Source organism: Ictalurus punctatus, chromosome 7 (assembly GCF_001660625.3).
Source record: "Ictalurus punctatus breed USDA103 chromosome 7, Coco_2.0, whole genome shotgun sequence".
Lineage (NCBI taxonomy): Eukaryota > Metazoa > Chordata > Actinopteri > Siluriformes > Ictaluridae > Ictalurus > Ictalurus punctatus.
Window position 1 is genome coordinate 33,156,626 of NC_030422.2, and position 19,000 is coordinate 33,175,625.

At 37.0% G+C, this 19,000-nt stretch overlaps 2 protein-coding genes and 1 long non-coding RNA gene across 3 annotated transcripts; 1 reads left to right on the plus strand and 2 right to left on the minus strand.

Moving 5' to 3' along the window:
- Window positions 1-582: 582 nt before the first annotated feature.
- Window positions 583-2,295, minus strand: LOC108261723 (C-C motif chemokine 3-like 1). Its single transcript, XM_053681736.1, has 3 exons — window positions 2,006-2,295; window positions 953-1,064; window positions 583-802 (listed from the first exon to the last, which is right to left on the minus strand). The coding sequence occupies exons 1-3, from the start codon at window positions 2,091-2,093 to the stop codon at window positions 706-708; spliced, it is 297 nt and encodes a 98-aa protein (XP_053537711.1). The 5' UTR covers window positions 2,094-2,295; the 3' UTR covers window positions 583-705.
- A 1,852-nt stretch (window positions 2,296-4,147) lies between these two features.
- LOC108267155 (C-C motif chemokine 3-like 1) lies at window positions 4,148-5,749 on the plus strand. Its single transcript, XM_053681737.1, has 3 exons — window positions 4,148-4,527; window positions 5,274-5,385; window positions 5,536-5,749. Exons 1-3 carry the CDS (start codon window positions 4,449-4,451, stop codon window positions 5,630-5,632), a joined length of 288 nt encoding a protein of 95 aa, XP_053537712.1. The 5' UTR covers window positions 4,148-4,448; the 3' UTR covers window positions 5,633-5,749.
- Window positions 5,750-9,984: 4,235 nt separating this feature from the next.
- On the minus strand, window positions 9,985-12,749 carry LOC108261642 (uncharacterized). Its single transcript, XR_008396748.1, has 4 exons — window positions 12,740-12,749; window positions 12,457-12,568; window positions 11,957-12,067; window positions 9,985-10,995 (listed from the first exon to the last, which is right to left on the minus strand). It is a non-coding gene; the product is annotated as an uncharacterized LOC108261642 (long non-coding RNA).
- Window positions 12,750-19,000: the final 6,251 nt, after the last annotated feature.

The following is a 19,000-nucleotide window of genomic DNA, read 5'->3' on the forward strand; positions in this document are numbered from 1 at the left end:
GATATACTGATATATTGATATACTGATTAGCCTGATATATTGATATACTGATATACTGATATATCGATATACTGATTAACCTGATATACAGATATACAGATATACTGATATGTTCAGTATATATTAATGATGGTATCAAGGATGTGACAAACATTGTTAAGTGCTTGAATGCAATCAATGTGTAATTTAATTTATTTTTTTTAACTACATAATTTATGCATTAAAATACATTTTAATACATTTTACTGTCTGTAGAATAAATCATTTAACACGTCATTATTTATATTTATATAATATAAATATTTATTATTATATTTATATAATCATCAGTTTATGTTTAAATATAAGTTATAATGAGTCTTTATGAGCCTTTCTTTGTCATATATATTCACTTATCCCAGCATGTCAGGAAGTTGGGGTCAGAGCGCAGGGTCAGCCATGATACAGCGCCCCCTGGAGCAGAGAGGGTTAAAGGCCCAATCAGGAACCCAGAGCATTAACCATCAAGCCACCACTGCCCCTATTTATTTATTTATTTATTTATTTATTTATAATAATGATAATGAGTACAATGATAATGAGTCAGCTTTATTACAGGAATAATCTTTATTCCTCCCGTCTGATTACATAAAAAGTGAATTTCGAAAAAGAAATATGAAAGACTTATTAATGGAGAGAGTTTTGAAACACTTGTTTGAGTTTGGATCAGGTAAAAAAGCGCCGGTCAATTATTTCCATGATGTTCTTCACCGACTCGACGCCGGGGTCTGCACACACACGACGACCTTTATTTAGGGTAAAGCTGTAGAGGAGAGAGAAGATTTACATCAGTGTTAAACTGCAATAAAATCAGAAGCTCCAAGATCATTTATATTCTATTACACATAACAGTAAAGCAGCAAATTCATTCAAATATTTACACACAATAATAAACGAGGGGGTGAACGCTTACATGACTCCAGGTTTTGTACACTGATGCTCTGTTTCTTCATACGCTGTAATATATTTTGCAGGGATTGGATGTGTCTGGTAATTGAAACAGCACTGTCCTGGTCCATGTCCATCTGCGTGAAAACATTTATGCATTCAGTTCTGTGATTAAATGTTCAATAATAAGATATTACACACTTTTATATCTAGTATGAGATGCAGACTATTGCAGCTATTAAATTGTACTACGTCACAGGTGAATTCTGGACTGTGATTGGGTCAGAAGATGTTAGAAGCTCTGACTGTAGCGCAGGTTTATATCAATGCGCTCTCAGTTTAACACGTTAGCGTTTCTATAGTAACGGCTCACTCACGGGGACGTGTACTGCGGACGCTCCGCGTAGACAGATTTTTAAAAATATGTGTGTTTTGTATAAGGAGATATTAATTTAACTTTTATGGAAGGAGTCTCCAGTGTCAGGTTTTTTAACATGATAAAGAGAGGCTGGTGAGGGAGATATAACGTGATATAACGTGAGTAAGAACAGGAACTAACTTGTTTCACCAACATTAAATGTAACTATAAATGGAAAAAAAATGTATGAAAGGTCGTTCTTTAACTGTTAAAGATTGTAACCGTTGACAACATGTTGTGGTATAAGAGGAATAAAAGACTTGGGGACGTGCTGTTACAGGAAAATAATCAAGTTCAGGGTGTTAGCAGTAACTCCGCTTCATCACACCACCACATCGCTCAGTATTTTACTGTAACAGTAAAAACTGTATCTGTAAACACAGTTTATTAACGCTGGTTATTCTCAGAAACCTGCTCGTCTTTTTAGGGAATTCAGCATCATTATAAACCAGAGTTTAGTGATACTTTTACTACTACTACTAATAATAATAATACTACTAAAAAATGTAATAAAAAAATTAATTAATTAATTAATAATAATAATAATAATAATAATAATAATAATAATAATAATAATAATAATAATAATAGGGACAAAAAGGTTAAATATTAAAAAGTTTTTAAAATATATTTTAAATAATATTTAACACTTTATCTTACTGTAGGCCGGTGTGAAGGACTGAAGGCAGGTGAGACCCAGCAGAACCAGCAGAACCAGCAGAACCAGCAGGAGAGAATGAGAGACCATGACTGCTGATGGTGATGACGATGATGAGGAGGAGGACGAAGGTCACAATGTGAACAGAATGGTATTAATGCAGACTCATTCTTCAGTTTGAGAGTGGGGGAGGGAAGTACATTCATACTTCCTGTCCACCCCTCCCCCACCCTTCTCTTTCTTTTCCGTTCTTTTAAAGCTCTTACAGTCCAGTTTTTAACACAGTGACCACTACTTGAACTACATGAACTTGACAGTGACACTGTATGTGCATGTGGCTTCATTTTTCACCTCAATCGTGTTTCTTCATACAGTATGAGATGTCATTTTATTCACTTGATGTCAGATGTACTGAAGCGTGCTTGAACTCACATGTGCAGTTATAATGGCATGAAGAGATCATCCACGCCACTTGATGTTGTTCCTTTTCTGAAATTGGCCCCAGTATCCAAGTGTTCATAAATTCTTCTTTGGATGCAGGGGTGGTCCCAAATTGTTTTAAGCATGCTATTGTTCAACCTTTGCTTAAGAAACAGGGTTTGGATGAAGGTTGCCTTAATAATTATTGGCCTGTCTCTAAGCTACCGTTTCTGTCAAAGCTGCTAGAGAAAGTAGTACAATCTCAATTGCTCCTGTTTTTAAACTCAGCTATGCTATTGGAACCTTTACAATCTGGTTTCTCTGCTTATCAAAGCACGCGTCTGCTTTGTTAAAAGTGTCCAATGACATTTTACTCACAGTGGATGCTGGAAAAAATACTTTGTTGATGCTATTAGATCTTACAGCTGCCTTTGATACTGTAGACCAAAACATACTTCTCTGGCGCTTAGAGCATCTGTTTGGTATCAAGGGCACCGCCCTAAAATGACTCAGCTCATATCTTAAGGACAGATCTTTCTCGGTAGCGTTGGGTAATTTCTGCTCTTCTTCTAGTCCTATTATTAGTGGTGTTCCTCAAGGCTCCATTCTGGGCCCACTTCTTTTTAATTTATATATGCGGCCGTTGGGGAATATTAATAGGGCTCACAATGTCTCTTTTCATTTATATGCTGATGATACCCAGTTGTACATTCCTTTGAAAGCTGGTGACTCCATTCAGCCATTGCCGGACTGTCTGTACGACATTAAAAAATGGTTGAGAAATAATTTCCTTTGACTTAATGAAGACAAAACTGAAATAATTGTTTTTGGCCCCCTGAGATTGAGAGATGGTCTCATTAACGAGCTTCATAATCACTTTCCCTCAATTTCTTCCCAGGTTCGGAACCTTGGCTTCATTCTGGACTCAGAATTATGCTTAACCAAGCAGATAAATTTAGTCGTTAAGACTAGTTTTTATCAACTACGGATTATTTCAAAACTCAAAACATTTTTGTCTTTCCAGGATCTGGAGAAGGTTATTCATGCTTTTATCACTTCACGCTTAGATTACTGTAATTCATTATACTTGGGTCTTCCTCAGTCTTCTCTGGCTCGTCTTCAGATGGTTCAGAATGCAGCTGCAAGGCTGTTGACCAGGGCAAAGAAGTTTGATCGTGTCACCCCAATTTTAGCATCGCTTCACTGGCTCCCGGTCCGTTTTAGGATTCCGTTTAAGATTCTGATGTTTGTTTTTAAAACTCTTAATAATCACGCTCCTTCCTATCTCGAGGATCTTCTTAAACCACATTCATCAAACAGATGTCTAAGATCTTCTGATAGGTTTCTTTTGCATGATCCTCGTTCCCGGTTAAAAACAAAGGGGGATAGAGCTTTTGCTGTTGCTGCCCCCCGTCTATGGAATCAACTGCCACTGGACATCCGCCTCGCACCTTCTATTACCACTTTTAAAAATAGGCTTAAAACTTATCTCTTCTGCCAGGCTTTTTGATCAAATTTTTAATTGTTTAAACAAATTTTTAATAAATTTTTCTATTGTCTATTGTCTGTTTTTATTTGGTCTAATTCTGCTTCTATGTTATTTTCCTTACTCTGTGCAGCACTTTGGTCAGATTTACTGTGTGAAACGTGCTATATGAATAAATTTTACTTACTTACTTACTAAGAGATCAAATGGCAATGTGAGTAAAACTGTAGTTTGGATCTTTATTGTATGAGTTTAGTACAGTAGTGTGTTGATGAGTTTGATTACGAAGTGTTAAACGCTCAGTTCTTCCTCACTGTAGGCGAAAACCGCAAACGGGTTTCCTGTGACAGAAATGGCTTTTTTTTGTTTCTTAGTCAAAATGAAACATTTTTTGTCACCTACAAACAACCAGACCACACACACACACGCCCCCCTTACCAGCCTATATAAACTGAAGAATGAGTCTGCATTAATACCATTCTGTTCACATCGTGACCATCGTCCTCCTCCTCCTCCTCATCATCATCATCATTATCACCATGGTCTCTCGTTCTCTCCTGCTGGTTCTGCTGGTTCTGCTGGGTCTCACCTGCCTTCAGTCCTTCACACCAGCCCACAGTAAGATAAAGTTTTAAATATTATTTAAAATATATTTTAAAAACTTTTTGTTATTATTATTATTATTATTATTTGTAGTAGTAGTAGTAGTAGTAGTAGTAGTAGTAGTAAAAGTATCACTAAACTCTGATTTATAATGATGCTGAATTCCCTAAAAAGACGAGCAGGTTTCTGAGAATAACCAGCGTTAATAAACTGTGTTTACAGTTACAGTTTTTACTGTTACAGTAAAATACTGAGCGATGTGGTGGTGTGATGAAGCGGAGTTACTGCTAACACCCTGAACGTGATTATTTTCCTGTAACAGCACGGCCCCAAGTCTTTTATTCGTCTTATACCACAACATGTTGTCAACGGTTACAATCTTTAACAGTTAAAGAATGACCTTTCATAATTTTTTTTCCATTTATAGTTACATTTAATGTTGGTGAAACAAGTTAGTTCCTGTTCTTACTCACGTTATATCACGTTATATCTCCCTCACCAGCCTCCGCAGTGCACGTCCCCATAAGTGAGCCGTTACTATAGAAACGATAACATGTTAAACTGAGAGCGCACTGATATTAATTTGCACTACAGTCAGAGCTTCTAACATCTTCTACCCAATCACAGTCCAGAATTCACCTGTGACGTAGTACAATTTAATAGCTGCAATAGTCTGCATCTCATACTAGATATAAAAGTGTGTAATATCTTATTATTGAACATTTAATCACAGAACTGAATGCATAAATGTTTTCACGCAGATGGACATGGACCAAGTAAGTGCTGTTTCAATTACCAGACACATCCAATCCCTGTAACATTCATTACAGCGTATGAAGAAACAGAGCATCAGTGTACAAAACCTGGAGTCATGTAAGCGTTCACCCCCTCGTTTATTGTTGTGTGTAAATATTTGAATGAATTTGCTGCTTTACTGTTATGTGTAATAGAATATAAATGATCTTGGAGCTTCTGATTTTATTGCAGTTTAACACTGATGTAAATCTTCTCTCTCCTCTACAGCTTTACCCTAAATAAAGGTCGTCGTGTGTGTGCAGACCCCGGCGTCGAGTGGGTGAAGAACATCATGGAAATAATTGACCGGCGCTTTTTTACCTGATCCAAACTCAAACAAGTGTTTCAAAACTCTCTCCATTAAAAAGTCTTTCATATTTCTTTTACGAAATTCACGTTTTATGTAATCAGACGGGAGGAATAAAGATTATTCCTGTAATAAGGCTGACTCGTTATCATTATAAATGACTCATTATCATTATTATAAATAAATAAATAAATAAATAAATAGGGGCAGTGGTGGCTTGATGGTTAAGGCTCTGGGTTCCTGATTGGGCCCTTAACCCTCTCTGCTCCAGGGGGCGCTGTATCATGGCTGACCCTGCGCTCTGACCCCAACTTCCTGACATGCTGGGATAAGTGAATATATATGACAAAGAAAGGCTCATAAAGACTCATTATAACTTATATTTAAACATAAACTGATGATTATATAAATATAATAATGATAAAATATTTATATTATATAAATATAAATAATGATATTATTTAACTGATTTATTCTACAGACAGTAAAATGTATTAAAATGTAATTTTAATGCATAAATTATATAGTTAAAAAAATTATGTTAGTCACATACTTAATACCATCATTAATATATACTGAACATATCAGTATATCAGTATATCAATATATCAGGCTAATAAGTATATCAGTATATCAGTAGATCAGGCTAATCAGTATATCAGTAGATCAGTATATCAGGCTAATCAGTATATCAGTAGATCAGGCTAATCAGTATATCAGTATATCAGTATATCAGGCTAATCAGTATATCAGTATATCAGTATATCAGGCTAATCAGTATATCAGTATATCAGTATATCAGTATATCAGGCTAATCAGTATATCAGTATATCAGGCTAATCAGTATATCAGTGTATTAGGCTAATCAGTATATCAGTATATCAGTATATCAGGCTAATCAGTATATCAGGCTAATCAGTATATCAGTATATCAGTATATCAGGCTAATCAGTATATCAGTATACCAGGCTAATCAGTATATCAGTAGATCAGTATATCAGGCTAATCAGTATATCAGTAGATCAGTATATCAGTATATCAGGCTAATCAGTATATCAGTGTATCAGGCTAATCAGTATATCAATATATCAGGCTAATCAGTAGATCAGTATATCAGGCTAATCAGTATATCAGTATATCAGACTAATCAGTATATCAGTATATCAGGCTAATCAGTATATCAGTATATCAGACTAATCAGTATATCAGTATATCAGGCTAATCAGTATATCAGTATATCAGGCTAATCAGTATATCAGTATATCAGGCTAATCAGTATATCAGTGTATCAGGCTAATCAGTATATCAGTATATCAGTGTATCAGGCTAATCAGTATATCAGTATATCAGACTAATCAGTATATCAGTATATCAGGCTAATCAGTATATCAGTATATCAGACTAATCAGTATATCAGTATATCAGGCTAATCAGTATATCAGTATATCAGGCTAATCAGTATATCAGTATATCAGTATATCAGACTAATCAGTATATCAGTATATCAGGCTAATCAGTATATCAGTATATCAGACTAATCAGTATATCAGTATATCAGGCTAATCAGTATATCAGTATATCAGGCTAATCAGTATATCAGTGTATCAGGCTAATCAGTATATCAGTATATCAGTATATCAGACTAATCAGTATATCAGTATATCAGGCTAATCAGTATATCAGTGTATCAGGCTAATCAGTATATGAGTATATCAGTATATCAGGCTAATCAGTATATCAGTGTATCAGGCTAATCAGTATATCAGTATATCAGTATATCAGGCTAATCAGTATATAAGGATATCAGTATATCAGGCTAATCAGTATATCAGTGTATCAGGCTAATCAGTATATCAGTATATCAGTATATCAGGCTAATCAGTATATAAGGATATCAGTATATCAGGCTAATCAGTATATCAGTATATCAGACTAATCAGTATATCAGTATATCAGGCTAATCAGTATATCAGTATATCAGACTAATCAGTATATCAGTATATCAGGCTAATCAGTATATCAGTATATCAGACTAATCAGTATATCAGTATATCAGGCTAATCAGTATATCAGTATATCAGGCTAATCAGTATATCAGTATATCAGGCTAATCAGTATATCAGTGTATCAGGCTAATCAGTATATCAGTATATCAGGCTAATCAGTATATCAGTGTATCAGGCTAATCAGTATATCAGTATATCAGTATATCAGACTAATCAGTATATCAGTATATCAGGCTAATCAGTATATCAGTGTATCAGGCTAATCAGTATATGAGTATATCAGTATATCAGGCTAATCAGTATATCAGTGTATCAGGCTAATCAGTATATCAGTATATCAGTATATCAGGCTAATCAGTATATAAGGATATCAGTATATCAGGCTAATCAGTATATCAGTGTATCAGGCTAATCAGTATATCAGTATATCAGTATATCAGGCTAATCAGTATATAAGGATATCAGTATATCAGGCTAATCAGTATATCAGTATATCAGACTAATCAGTATATCAGTATATCAGGCTAATCAGTATATCAGTATATCAGACTAATCAGTATATCAGTATATCAGGCTAATCAGTATATCAGTATATCAGACTAATCAGTATATCAGTATATCAGGCTAATCAGTATATCAGTATATCAGGCTAATCAGTATATCAGTATATCAGGCTAATCAGTATATCAGTGTATCAGGCTAATCAGTATATCAGTATATCAGGCTAATCAGTATATCAGTGTATCAGGCTAATCAGTATATCAGTATATCAGTATATCAGACTAATCAGTATATCAGTATATCAGGCTAATCAGTATATCAGTGTATCAGGCTAATCAGTATATGAGTATATCAGTATATCAGGCTAATCAGTATATCAGTATATCAGTATATCAGGCTAATCAGTATATCAGTATATCAGTATATCAGGCTAATCAGTATATCAGTATATCAGTATATCAGTGTGTTTGATTCATTATTTGGATTTCATTCTCCCATGTAGGGCTTCCTGTTTTGCTGCAAAATTGTGTTTGATTTGTTGTTGCCTTTACGCAGATGTTTTTCTTAGTATTTTATACCAACATAAAGCTTACGAGTGGCTCAGATTGTCTAATCGATCACTAAATACAGTAAAAGATGATGATTATATCTCACAGAAATAGCAGAAGAACGAAGACCAATCAATAATCAAGGTCTAATGAGACGTGATATTATCTAACGCAGAAGTTCACATCGTCGACGTCTCTGTGTAGAGTTCATGTAGACTGACAGATACAGAAATATATGTTCATGATTGTAAGAATTAAAGAGGAATGCATTTCCTGTGGTGTACAAACAAAACATTTACTGTCTCATTACTTATGAGAATAAAGAGATAGGGTTAGAGTTAATGGCATTTGATGAAGGGTGAAGTGTGTAATCAGACTGCAGAGTAAGATTTTATGAAACAGGTCTGGCCAGTGTTCGATAAATAACAATCACAGGCCATAATATCACAAACTTTTCTCAGTTTTAGGGGAAATGTGGCAGTGAATCATTTGGAAGATGAAATAATCGACTCTTATTAGTGAGTCAAATGTACTGACTCACTGAAAAGAGACTGAATTCCCGTGTGTGTGTGTGTGTGTGTGTGTGTGTGTGTGTGTTCTCTATACATCCTGAACAGCAGCGCCCTCAAGTGGTGGTTTCATGCAGTAAAAATGACCATGACCTCTGACCTCTGTGTTCTCCTTGAACTGAAGAACTAAGAACTCGAGGAAGTTCTCAAAATGGGGATACATTTCAAATGAGTCCCTGTGAATGAGCTGTTACTATAGAAACGATAACGTACTAGAGTGAGCGCATTAATATAAATAAATCTGTGATTTGCAGCTGCACTTCTGTCAGAGCCGCTGTTACAGGAAATTAATCAACACTTTCTGACCAATCAGAATCCAGAACTCAGCGGGTGTAAATGTTACTAGTTGTTCAAGCTCTAAGACGTCTCCAACATTCAGAAATACCATTCCTGCAACATTCTAAGAACATCTGCTGTAATAAAGCTCTCTGACTGAATGTTCCCAGCTATATAAACAATAACATTACAGATGTTTGTCAGTACTGTAGGATGCAGCAATGATGCATGATAAATAGTATAAAGACCGTTCTCAGAACATTCAGAAAACTCGAGGGAGGGAACATTGTTGGAGCATAAATGGTTCTAGATCTGTTCTGCTAATCGAACGTTGTTAGAAAAAATAATAATTATAATAATGAGAGCAGCTAACGTAGCTCTCTTGATACCATTAAGACTTTATGCAGTTTAATTTAAATTTAAGTTTCAAATCATTAATTGAATAGATATTTAACAGTCTGTCATGTCTTAAGGAAGGAGGTATAACAAATTAGCTGTAACTCAAATTTGAAAGTAAATAATGGGTGGATGGTGGGTGTAGAACATAACAGACACGACAGTCGTCATAACACAGATGTGTCGTGACGTTATTATCTAACATTATTACCAGATACACAGATCAGCCATAACATTAAAACCACCTGCCTGATATTGTGTAGGTCCTCCTCTCCTTGTGGCCGAAAAACAGCTCTGACCTGTCGAGGCCTGGACTCCACAAGACCTCTGAAGGTGTGCTGTGGTATCTGGCACCAAGACATTAGAAGCAGATCCTTTAAGTCCTGTAAGTTGCGAGGTGGGGCCTCTGTGGATCGGACTTGTTTGTCCAGAACATCCCACAGACGCTCGATCGGATTGAGCTCTGGGGAATTTGGAGGCCGAGTCAACTCCTTGAACGCTTTGTCATGTTCCTCAAACCGTTCCTGAAGAGTTTTTGCAGTATTTAGGTAGGTGGTACGTGTCAAAGTAACATCCACATGAATGCCAGAACCCAAGGTTTCCCAGCAGAACATTACCCAGAGCATCACATTCACATTTACATTTATTCATTTAGCAGACGCTTTTATCCAAAGAGACTTACAAATGAGGAAATACAAGCAAAGCGATACATCAAGCAGAGAACAACACAAGCATCACAACAACTCGCATTCTTCCCATAGTGCACCCTGGTGCCATCTCTTCCCCAGATAAGTGACACACACGCACCCGGCCTATACATGATGTAAAATAAAACATGATTCATCAGACCAGACCACCTTCTTCCACTGCTCCATGGTCCAGTTCTGATGTCCATTGTAGGAGATTTTGGAGGTGTACAGGGGGTCAGCATGGACACTCTGACCGCTCTGCAGCTACACAGCTCCATACACAATAAGCTGTGATGCTCTGTGTGTTCTGACTCCTTTCTATCAGATCCAGCATGAACTTTTTCAGCAGTTTGTGCTGCAGTAGATCTTCTGTGGGATCGGACCAGACGGGATAGCCTTCAAAAAAGTTGACAGTGAAAACAAAGTGTTTATAGCTGTTTGTACAGAAAAGTGTACATCAAGTTCTGAAGAAGTTCCTCATCCGTTCAGAGTCAAAAGCAGCATCACTACGAATACAACATAGTCTAATCATAGCCAGTCACTTATCTGACGCTTTGTAAACAAGGAATTTTATGTAACTGAACCTTTACAAACTTTAGCTGGATCCCAGGCTGTTACTTAACCTTCAGGATCCACACTGTCTCCCTGTTCATGTAAAAAACAGATGCATTTAAATGCACCTGTGCGTTATATCTGTGCTACATAGCATACTAATGTCTTTTGCATCACCACTTCACCCCCCTCCCCCCATAAACAATACTTTCTGTACTGCTGTCATTGTTTTTCTCACACAATGCCCTGCAGTCTTTCTCTCTCACACCTTCAGTCTTATTCGTGAAAATAGTTTTCAGTTTCAGTTTTCACTTAAGCACGGGGAGAACATGCGAGTGCCGTGCACACAGGGTAGAGGCGGGATTCGAAACCCCCAACCCTGGAAGTGACAGGCAAACTTGCTAATCGCTAAGCCATTGTACCCCCCTCACCAGTCATGTTACAAACCAGTGAACATGATATTTTACTTATTTCATTTATATAATTACTGCGAACTTTTCTAATTGTTGCTGTCAAAAATGTGACATTTCAATGACTTTTAACATAACCAATTTCCTTTAAAAAACAAAAACAAAAACAAAGCCATAATGTGTAATTAAAAGTCCTTTAATGTATATAAGATAAAACGACTTCATGACCACAAGCCATAGATTAACTGAGATAAATAATGCTAGACTGCTTCAGTCAAGAGTTTATGATTAAATATGATTCATAATAATTATTTTTTTAAAAAGATTTATTCCTCCTGTCCAAATACAGCAAATGAAATGTAAAAAAGTACATTTTGTTAAAAAAAAAAATTTACTTGTTATTAACAGAGAGAGGATTTAACGGCTCAGTCGAGGTTGGATCGGCTCTGAAAGAAAGCGCAGGTCAATTTTCTTCATGTGATTCTTCACCCACAGAAGTCCAGGGTCTGCACACACACGACGACCATTGTTTAGGGTAAAACTGTAGAGGAGAGGAGATATATATATATATATATATATATATATATATATATATATATATATATATATATATATATATATGTGTGTGTGTGTGTGTGTGTGTGTGTGTGTGTGTGTGTGTGTGTGTGTGTGTGTGTCAGTGTAAAACTATAATCCAAACAGAAAATCTAACACACTCACACGTCACAATCCTCTAACATTATTTAAACTTTTATTATAATACATTTTTAATACTATCAAGATTTAAAATTATATTCTATAAATTTATATAATATGTATAATCATAAAATAACGATTGATATGTGGAAACAATTCTTATTATTTATTAAAATGAAACAAGGGGTTGAAAACTTACATGATTCCAGCTTTTGTACAGTCAGTCCGAGTTTCTTTATACCCCTTAATCAGTCGTAGAGGGATTTTATTCGTCTGGAATTTGTAACAGCATTGTTTTGGTTCGTTTGGATCTGCAGGGGAAAATCATTACTGAATCAGTCATGGCTTTGTAAACATGAGGTGATTTTATATTTTTTATCTTTCTACTACAAGTCAACTATCTTACTAGTGTCTACTTAGTGCAGATAATAATATGTACAAAGCGACATGTTATAAAGTTGAAAAGGTGAACTTTATCTTACTATTGGCCTCTGTGAAGGACTGAAGGCAGCCCAGAACCAGCAGAACCAGCAGGAGAGAACCGGAGGACATGACCGCTGACGGTGATGATGATGCGGAAATAACGGCATTAATGCAGATATCACTTCAGTAAGATATTATAAACTGATAAGAGGAAAGATCTGAGCAGCGTTTCCACACTGGTGTTTACTAAAGTCCAGGGGTTTCAGTACTGCGAAGTAAAATGGGCGTTTCCGGAGGCGTGGCGAACACGCCCCCTTACAAAACCATTACAGGTCACCGAACATGCGCAGAATACTGTTATTTATTTATTTATTTATTTGCGTGGGCATTCCCAGGATATCGGTAACTATTTTTTCGTTAAAAAAAATAACTCCTGTAAATGCTACTTAACTATTGGTGGTCAGAGCGAGGCTTCGTGGAGCACTGAAACTCCACGAAGTTGAAGAAAATGTGCCGTATTGTGTCGAGGCTTCTCAAACAGTGACACCTAGTGGTCACTTGCAGGTGTTGATCTGAAACAACCTTAACGAGTCAGATAAGCGTTGAAGAATCATAATATACATGTTGTTTGTGGTAAATTAGGAAGTGTGTTGGAGAGCTGATAGAGTTCTATACTGCACCGCCGTCTTGGGTTTGAAATCTGGGTAGAGTTTCCCTGTCCAAATAGTTGTAAAAGCCATTTAAAAATGAATTATATTTTTTTAATGTGATGAGTTTTTAAGATCTGTCTGACAACATGAGTTTGGTTTTGTGACCTGTGTGCACCTCATTGTGATTAACTATAGGTTATTTTGCTCATGAAAAATGAAAATTAATAAACGTAAAACTCCAAATTCTCTGCCGGCTAAGTAAATAACCCACAAAATCTGCCCATGTCTTCTTTATTTTTATCAGGAAATTTGGTGGGATTTCACATCAGATGATTAATAAGGCAACGTGAGGCGAGCACTGACCACGGATCAGTCCAAACACTATTGAATAATTTCAGTTATATAAACTTACATCATGAAACTGACCGGAAATTTGTAAACATTTCGAAACAGTATGACGTAATAAAGCCTCGTTTGCTGAAATCATGTGACTTGCCCAGTTTGATACGCACTCCGAGCCACTGATTCGAAACAAAAGATTCATAAAGGTTTAAAAGCTTCATGACGCAGTGTTTTGAAAGCGCCCATCACTAAATTTAACTCGTTCAACAAATTGTCGACTTTGCTCTTTCTGTGTAAATAAAATTGAGTATGAAATCATGGATGATTATGAGTTTGTTTTTTATAATGGAGTGACAGGAGTGGAAATTATACTGAGGTTTAAAAGAACTAAGGTTTCACTGCAGATTTTTAGTATTGCATGTTTAACACTAGGCCAATTTCACAAGAATGGGAAGAAAATTGGGAAGAAACTTCACTGCTTCTCTCTCCATCCAGATTCGAGGATGTTAGCCGAATTGTTCTACAGTACTCTTCCACTACAGAACCAAGGCTGAGGAAAGCTTATAAATTCTTCATTTAAGAGTTTATTCACGGGTATCAAGCAGGGCCGTATTCACCATTGAGGTCTGGACCTCTGTATTTTTTTTCCGAGGTGTATATTAAAAGTCATAAAATAATTGCCTAATAATAACTCTTTGGTGACGCATAGATCATACACCGCAGAGGTAACCGACCTTCTCAGGTGACCGCTTTCTTGAGTTGACCAATGAAATAGGCTGGGGGCGGACTTTGTGCTCCACAGTGCTGGACTATGTCAACAAACCGGGCAGGACGTGCACCTTAATCCACTTAAGTGTTATGAAATAACTAGAGCGTTGTACTAGTCATCTGCTTGTAGTTCATTGCCATGATTCATCTCCACCCAGTCAGACACCATCTGACAAATAGCTCCAGCATGCGGTCACGCTTTGTTAAACAGTGGCCTTCCATCATGAGTGAATTAACTATCTACCTGCCAGCTAACATTAATTCCATCCATCCAGTGACGGACTGATAATGATATGTTTTTCTTTCATATCAGTTTGTGTAGGGTTGAAATGCATGTTAAAATGATGATGTACCGCTATATATTTTTGCTGTCATTGCAAGATTATCCTAGCAGAGGCCTGTAACATTTACAAATAAATATCAGTTTACCCCATGGTTACTTTCTTTACTGACACAGACGAAGATTAAAGAGCGGGTACGACCCACTGTGCCCAGAATATGATTAGCATTATGTTACTGTGATGTTTAACACAAACAAAAACTTTTGTATGTACATGAACAATTAAAAAAAAAAATGTATTATTGTATATATTTGTTATTTGGGCGCACGGTGGCTTAGTGGTTAGCACGTTTGCGTCACACCTCCAGGGTCGGGGTTTGATTCCCGCCGTGGCTCTGTGTGTGTGGAGTTTGCATGTTCTCCCCGTGCTGCGGGGGTTTCCTCCGGGTACTCCGGTTTCCTCCCCCAGTCCAAACACATGCATGGTAGGCTGATTGGCATGTCTAAAGTGTCCGTAGTGTATGAATGGGTGTATGTGTGAGTGTATGTGATTGTGCCCTGTGATGGCACCCTGGACTGGTACCTCGCCTTGTAAACTGATGTGTTCTTATACAGATGTGTTCAGAGTCACAAGGTGAGCGTTGTGTTACTGCTTATGCATGTATCTGTGCAGCTGGAAAAGGGCTGTGCAACCATCTAACAGCTCTGTTGTAGCAGACGCCCACGTTGTGCAGCTTCGTCTAAAATCTGTCCCACCAACAGTGGCCTGCACAAGTGAACCAGAGAGATGGCATCGTCCAAGGACACAGGTAAATATAATGCATGTTGGGGTGGAACATATGTATGTATGTGACCCTTTAGAGGTTTTTACATATTTTTGTAGTTTAAGACTAATCGTTTGTATTCATTTCTTTAGGTCCACTTCCAGATCCACATCCTGTCCTCCGGAGCAAAACTGAGCAGATTCACCCACAGCCTTTGCTGGCACATGTATTAGAGGGCATATCCAAAATATAGTCGGTACCCTTACAATTTGGTCTTGTACCTCATGGCAGTCCACTATCCACCCATGGCTGCAGATTTCCCCGATGTAAATTTCCCCAGTCCGCCTGTACATGGTAGTCAGTTTAGTACTAATCTTAATTTTGTTCCTACTCACCATCAATCCCTTCATCTGAAGTCTATAAAGGTGTCCCACAACTTATCTTGTCAGATTGAACAAGGTACTAGTCTACAGTCAAAATGTGCTGCCTGGGCACAAGTACGTCATCCAAGGGCAAGTAGGTTCCGGGAGGTGCTTTGGGAATCAGCTAGCCAGTCATTAGCAGCACGAATTGTAAAGGGCACAAAACAGACAAGTGCTATGAAACGTGGACTTGAACTTGAGCCAGATATTTTGAAAAAATATTCTGAAACAGCCAATGTTAGTCTTCTACCTTGTGCTTTTGTTGTTCACACAGATGCACCACATCTGGGAGTCAGTCCAGATGAGAGAGTATACGATCCATCTGAAATCTTCCTATTCGGGTTGGTGGAAGTAAAAAAGCACGTCTGCTGGCAGTATAGGTCAGGCTCCATTTATTTAAATCCATAAGGGTCAAGCCAAACTCAAAGAAACTCAGACAGACTACTGGCAAGTTCAAGGCCAGCGTGCAGTGACTGCTCTGCAGTGGTGTGACTTTGTGACAGACACAAAATCAGACATTACTGTACAGAGGATCTGGCGAGATGATGTCTTTATAGCATCCACGAAAGAGAAGCTATACATCTACTACTATGATGTTTACACAGAAATGTAGCTTTCTATGCTATGAACACCTGACATTTGTTATGATACCTGAGGTGGAAGCAAGCGCAGGCGAAACAGATGCAGGAAAGCAGGGGACAGGCTGAAGGTGTAGTCGTAATGCAGGCAGTAGTCAGACGATCAGGCGAACAGACAATACTAGGCTTGGGCAGGGAATTGTAGTCAAAACATGAGGCGGGAAATCCGTAAACCAGTAAAATTCAAATCAAAGACAACGGCTTAGTGGACTACAGCGACGGGACTGCAGAGTGATTACTTCGCCAGGAACCAATGTTCTAAGCATGTTCTATATACTGTGTGGTTGTAATTGTGTGCAGGTGTCCGTGATCAGAACTCCGGAGAATGTGAACGCTTGCGTGCATGGGAAGTGTAGTCCTCGTCGGCCATGTTTGTGCACTCTGTGAACTGTAGTCCCGAGTACACAGCGACATGACAGAGCCCCCCCAAAAGGGCTCACTCCGGGAGCCGGATCCCTTCGGGCCTACCTCTCCTCCGCGGTCCTGGCCTTGCTGGGTGAGTAGCATGGAAGTCCCTACACAGGCCTGGGTCCAGGATGTCCTGGGACGGGATCCAGCACTGCTCTTCAGGGCCATATCCCTCCCAATCCACCAGGTTCTCTAGTTTACCTCTCCGGCGCCTGGAGTTCAGGATAGTCCTGACGTGGTAGGCTGGTTGGCCATCCACTTCTAAGGGCTCCGGTAGCGAGTCCCCGGGCACCGCCGTGGCTAATGAACCGGGGATAACCGGTTTAAGGAGGGAGACATGGAATGACGAGGCGAGTGATATACTCTCAGCTCTCAGATTTGTAGTAAAGCTTCATGATTTTTAAATGTAATACTTGTAGATGTGGCTAAATGAAAACAGTCTTGTGGACTGTAATTAAATCAAACGATACAGAAAAAGACAACAGATATACTGATTATCCCGATATACTGATTAGCCTGATATACTGATATACTGATTACCCTGATATACTGATATACTGATATACTGATTAGCCTGATATACTGATATACTGATATTCTGATTAGCCTGATATACTGATTAGCCTGATATACTGATATACTGATATACTGATATACTGATTACCCTGATATACTGATATACTGATATACTGATTAGCCTGATATACTGATATACTGATATACTGATTAGCCTGATATACTGATTACCCTGATATACTGATATACTGATATACTGATATACTGATTACCCTGATATACTGATATACTGATATACTGATTAGCCTGATATACTGATATACTGATTACCCTGATATACTGATATACTGATATACTGATATACTGATTACCCTGATATACTGATATACTGATATACTGATTAGCCCGATATACTGATTAGCCTGATATACTGATATACTGATTACCCTGATATACTGATATACTGATATACTGATTAGCCTGATATACTGATATACTGATTACCCTGATATACTGATATACTGATATACTGATTAGCCTGATATACTGATTTACTGATTATCCTGATATACTGATATGCTGATATACTGATTAGCCTGATATAGTGATATACTGGTATACTGGTACACTGATATACTGACATACTGATATACTGATATACTGATTAGCCTGATATACTGATATACTGATATACTGATTAGCCTGATATACTGATATACTGATATACTGATTAGCCTGATATACTGGTACACTGATATACTGACATACTGATATACTGATATACTGATTAGCCTGATATACTGATATACTGATTAGCCTGATTAGCCTGATATACTGATATACTGATATACTGATTAGCCTGATTAGCCTGATATATTGATATACTGATATACTGATATACTGATATACTGATATACAGATATACTGACATACTGATATACTGATATACTGATATACTGATATACTGATATACTGACATACTGATATACTGATATACTGATATACTGATTAGCCTGATATACTGATATACTGATATACAGATATACTGATATACTGACATACTGATATACTGATATACTCATTAGCCTGATATACTGATATACTGATATACTGATTAGCCTGATATACTGACATACTGATATATTGATATACTGATATACTGATATACTGATATACTGGTTAGCCTGATATACTGATATATTGATATACTGATATACTGGTTAGCCTGATATACTGTCATACTGATATACTGATATGTTCAGTATATATTAATGATGGTGTCAAGGATGTGACTAACATTGCTAAGTGCTTGAATGCAATCAATGTGCAATTTTATTATTTTTTTAAACTATATAATTTATGCATTAAAATACATTTAATACATTTTACTGTCTGTAGAATAAATCAGTTAAATAATGTCATTATTTATATTTATATAATATAAATATTTTATTATTATTATATTTATATAATCATCAGTTTATGTTTAAATATAAGTTATAATGAGTCTTTATGAGCCTTTCTTTGTCATA

What these genes read in the sequence shown, in the direction of transcription:
- LOC108261723 (XM_053681736.1), bottom strand. Translation starts at nt 2,093, where the DNA reads ATGGTCTCTCATTCTCTCCTGCTGGTTCTGCTGGTTCTGCTGGTTCTG. An exon ending in GTCCTTCACACCGGCCTACA is followed by an intron (nt 1,065 to 2,005) that starts GTAAGATAAAGT and finishes GTTTTCACGCAG; the next exon opens with ATGGACATGGACCAGGACAG. An exon ending in TGTACAAAACCTGGAGTCAT is followed by an intron (nt 803 to 952) that starts GTAAGCGTTCAC and finishes TCTCCTCTACAG; the next exon opens with CTTTACCCTAAATAAAGGTC.
- LOC108267155 (XM_053681737.1), top strand. Translation starts at nt 4,449, where the DNA reads ATGGTCTCTCGTTCTCTCCTGCTGGTTCTGCTGGTTCTGCTGGGTCTC. An exon ending in GTCCTTCACACCAGCCCACA is followed by an intron (nt 4,528 to 5,273) that starts GTAAGATAAAGT and finishes GTTTTCACGCAG; the next exon opens with ATGGACATGGACCAAGTAAG. An exon ending in TGTACAAAACCTGGAGTCAT is followed by an intron (nt 5,386 to 5,535) that starts GTAAGCGTTCAC and finishes TCTCCTCTACAG; the next exon opens with CTTTACCCTAAATAAAGGTC.